We start from the raw sequence: 1,213 nt of genomic DNA on the forward strand, positions 1-1,213 counted from the left end.
AAAAAAAAAAAAAAATTGTCCAGGCTGGGTGCAGTGGCTCTCACCTATAATCCCAACACTTTGGGAGGCCGCGGGGGGAGGATCACTTGAGCCCAGGAGTTCCAGACCAGCCTGGACAACATAGTGAGACCTCGTCTCTACAAAAATAAAAAAAATTAGCCAGGTGTGGTGGGACACACCTGTAGTTCCAGCTACTTGGAAGGCTAAGGCAGGAGGATCACCTGAGCCCAGGAGGTCGAGGCTGCAGTGAGCAGCCCGTTAGCCTGAGCGACAGACCCCAACTCAAAAGAAAAGTCCTGTGGCTCTGTCTTGGTCCCTGATTTATACTTAGGTTTTAGCTGAGGGCTGCTGTCACCCTTCTGGATACTGTATGAACGTGCTCATCTACGGGCGGGAAGGAGGCCGCCTGCCCACGGGGCCTACGGCAAGGTGGCTCAGACAGCCTCTCTGTCACGCTTGGCGTGTCTGGACAGCACTCCGGGACGTCTCCTGGCCACCGTCCAGATGTCTTGCCACGTCTTCGTCACGTGTCCTCCCACATGTGTGGCGCTCTCATGACTGCTCCCTGGTTGTCTCCAGGCCCCTGCCACTCATCTGTTGTGAGGGTGTAACAAGAAGGAACTGGCAGGTGGCCACGGCGCCTCTCCACACCCACGGCATGTCCTGGGCTGCGGGTTTCAAGCCATTTTGTCGCTGGGTGTCTTATTTGGTCCCTCCACGGACCCCGCTGTTCTTTATTTAATTTTATTGTTGTTGTTGTTATTATTTGAGTCGAAGTCTCACTCTTCGACCTGCTGGGTTCAGGCGATCCTCCCACCTCAGCCTCCCAAGTAGCTGGAACTATAGGCGCACACCACCACACCTGGCTAATTTTTGGATTTATTGTAGAGACAAGGTCTCACGATGTTGCCCAGGCTGGGCTCAAACGAGCCTCTCGACTCGGCCTCCCAAAGTGCTGGGATGACAGGCGTGAGCCACCCTGCCTGGCCCTGACCCAGCTTTCTAGCCGTGGTTTTTCCCTGCGGGCCCCCTCCTCTCTCCGTCCTTCCGCTGGGTTCCTGATGTCCTGTCTCCTCCCCGCAGTCACCAAAGGCTTTGTGTACAGCTCCTTCCTGAAGCCCTACAACCCCCGCCGCAGCCACTCGGACGCATCCGTGGGCAGCCACTCCTCCACCGAGTCCGAGCCCGGCGGCTCCTCGCCCAGGGCCCCGCG

The 1,213-nt window shown here is 57.3% G+C and overlaps 1 protein-coding gene across 1 annotated transcript in view; it reads left to right on the top strand.

The window, feature by feature from the left end:
• The window catches only part of DNMBP (dynamin binding protein), a 70,265-nt gene that overhangs the window by 66,375 nt on the left and 2,677 nt on the right, over positions 1-1,213 (top strand). Inside the window, exon 14 of the mRNA XM_008071869.1 lies at positions 1,084-1,210. Within this exon, the coding sequence (XP_008070060.1) occupies positions 1,084-1,210 (127 nt within the window). The remainder of the gene's footprint in view (positions 1-1,083; positions 1,211-1,213) is intronic.

This window comes from Carlito syrichta, unplaced genomic scaffold (assembly GCF_000164805.1).
Source record: "Carlito syrichta isolate Samal-C Ts95f unplaced genomic scaffold, Tarsius_syrichta-2.0.1 Scaffold314770, whole genome shotgun sequence".
NCBI lineage: Eukaryota > Metazoa > Chordata > Mammalia > Primates > Tarsiidae > Carlito > Carlito syrichta.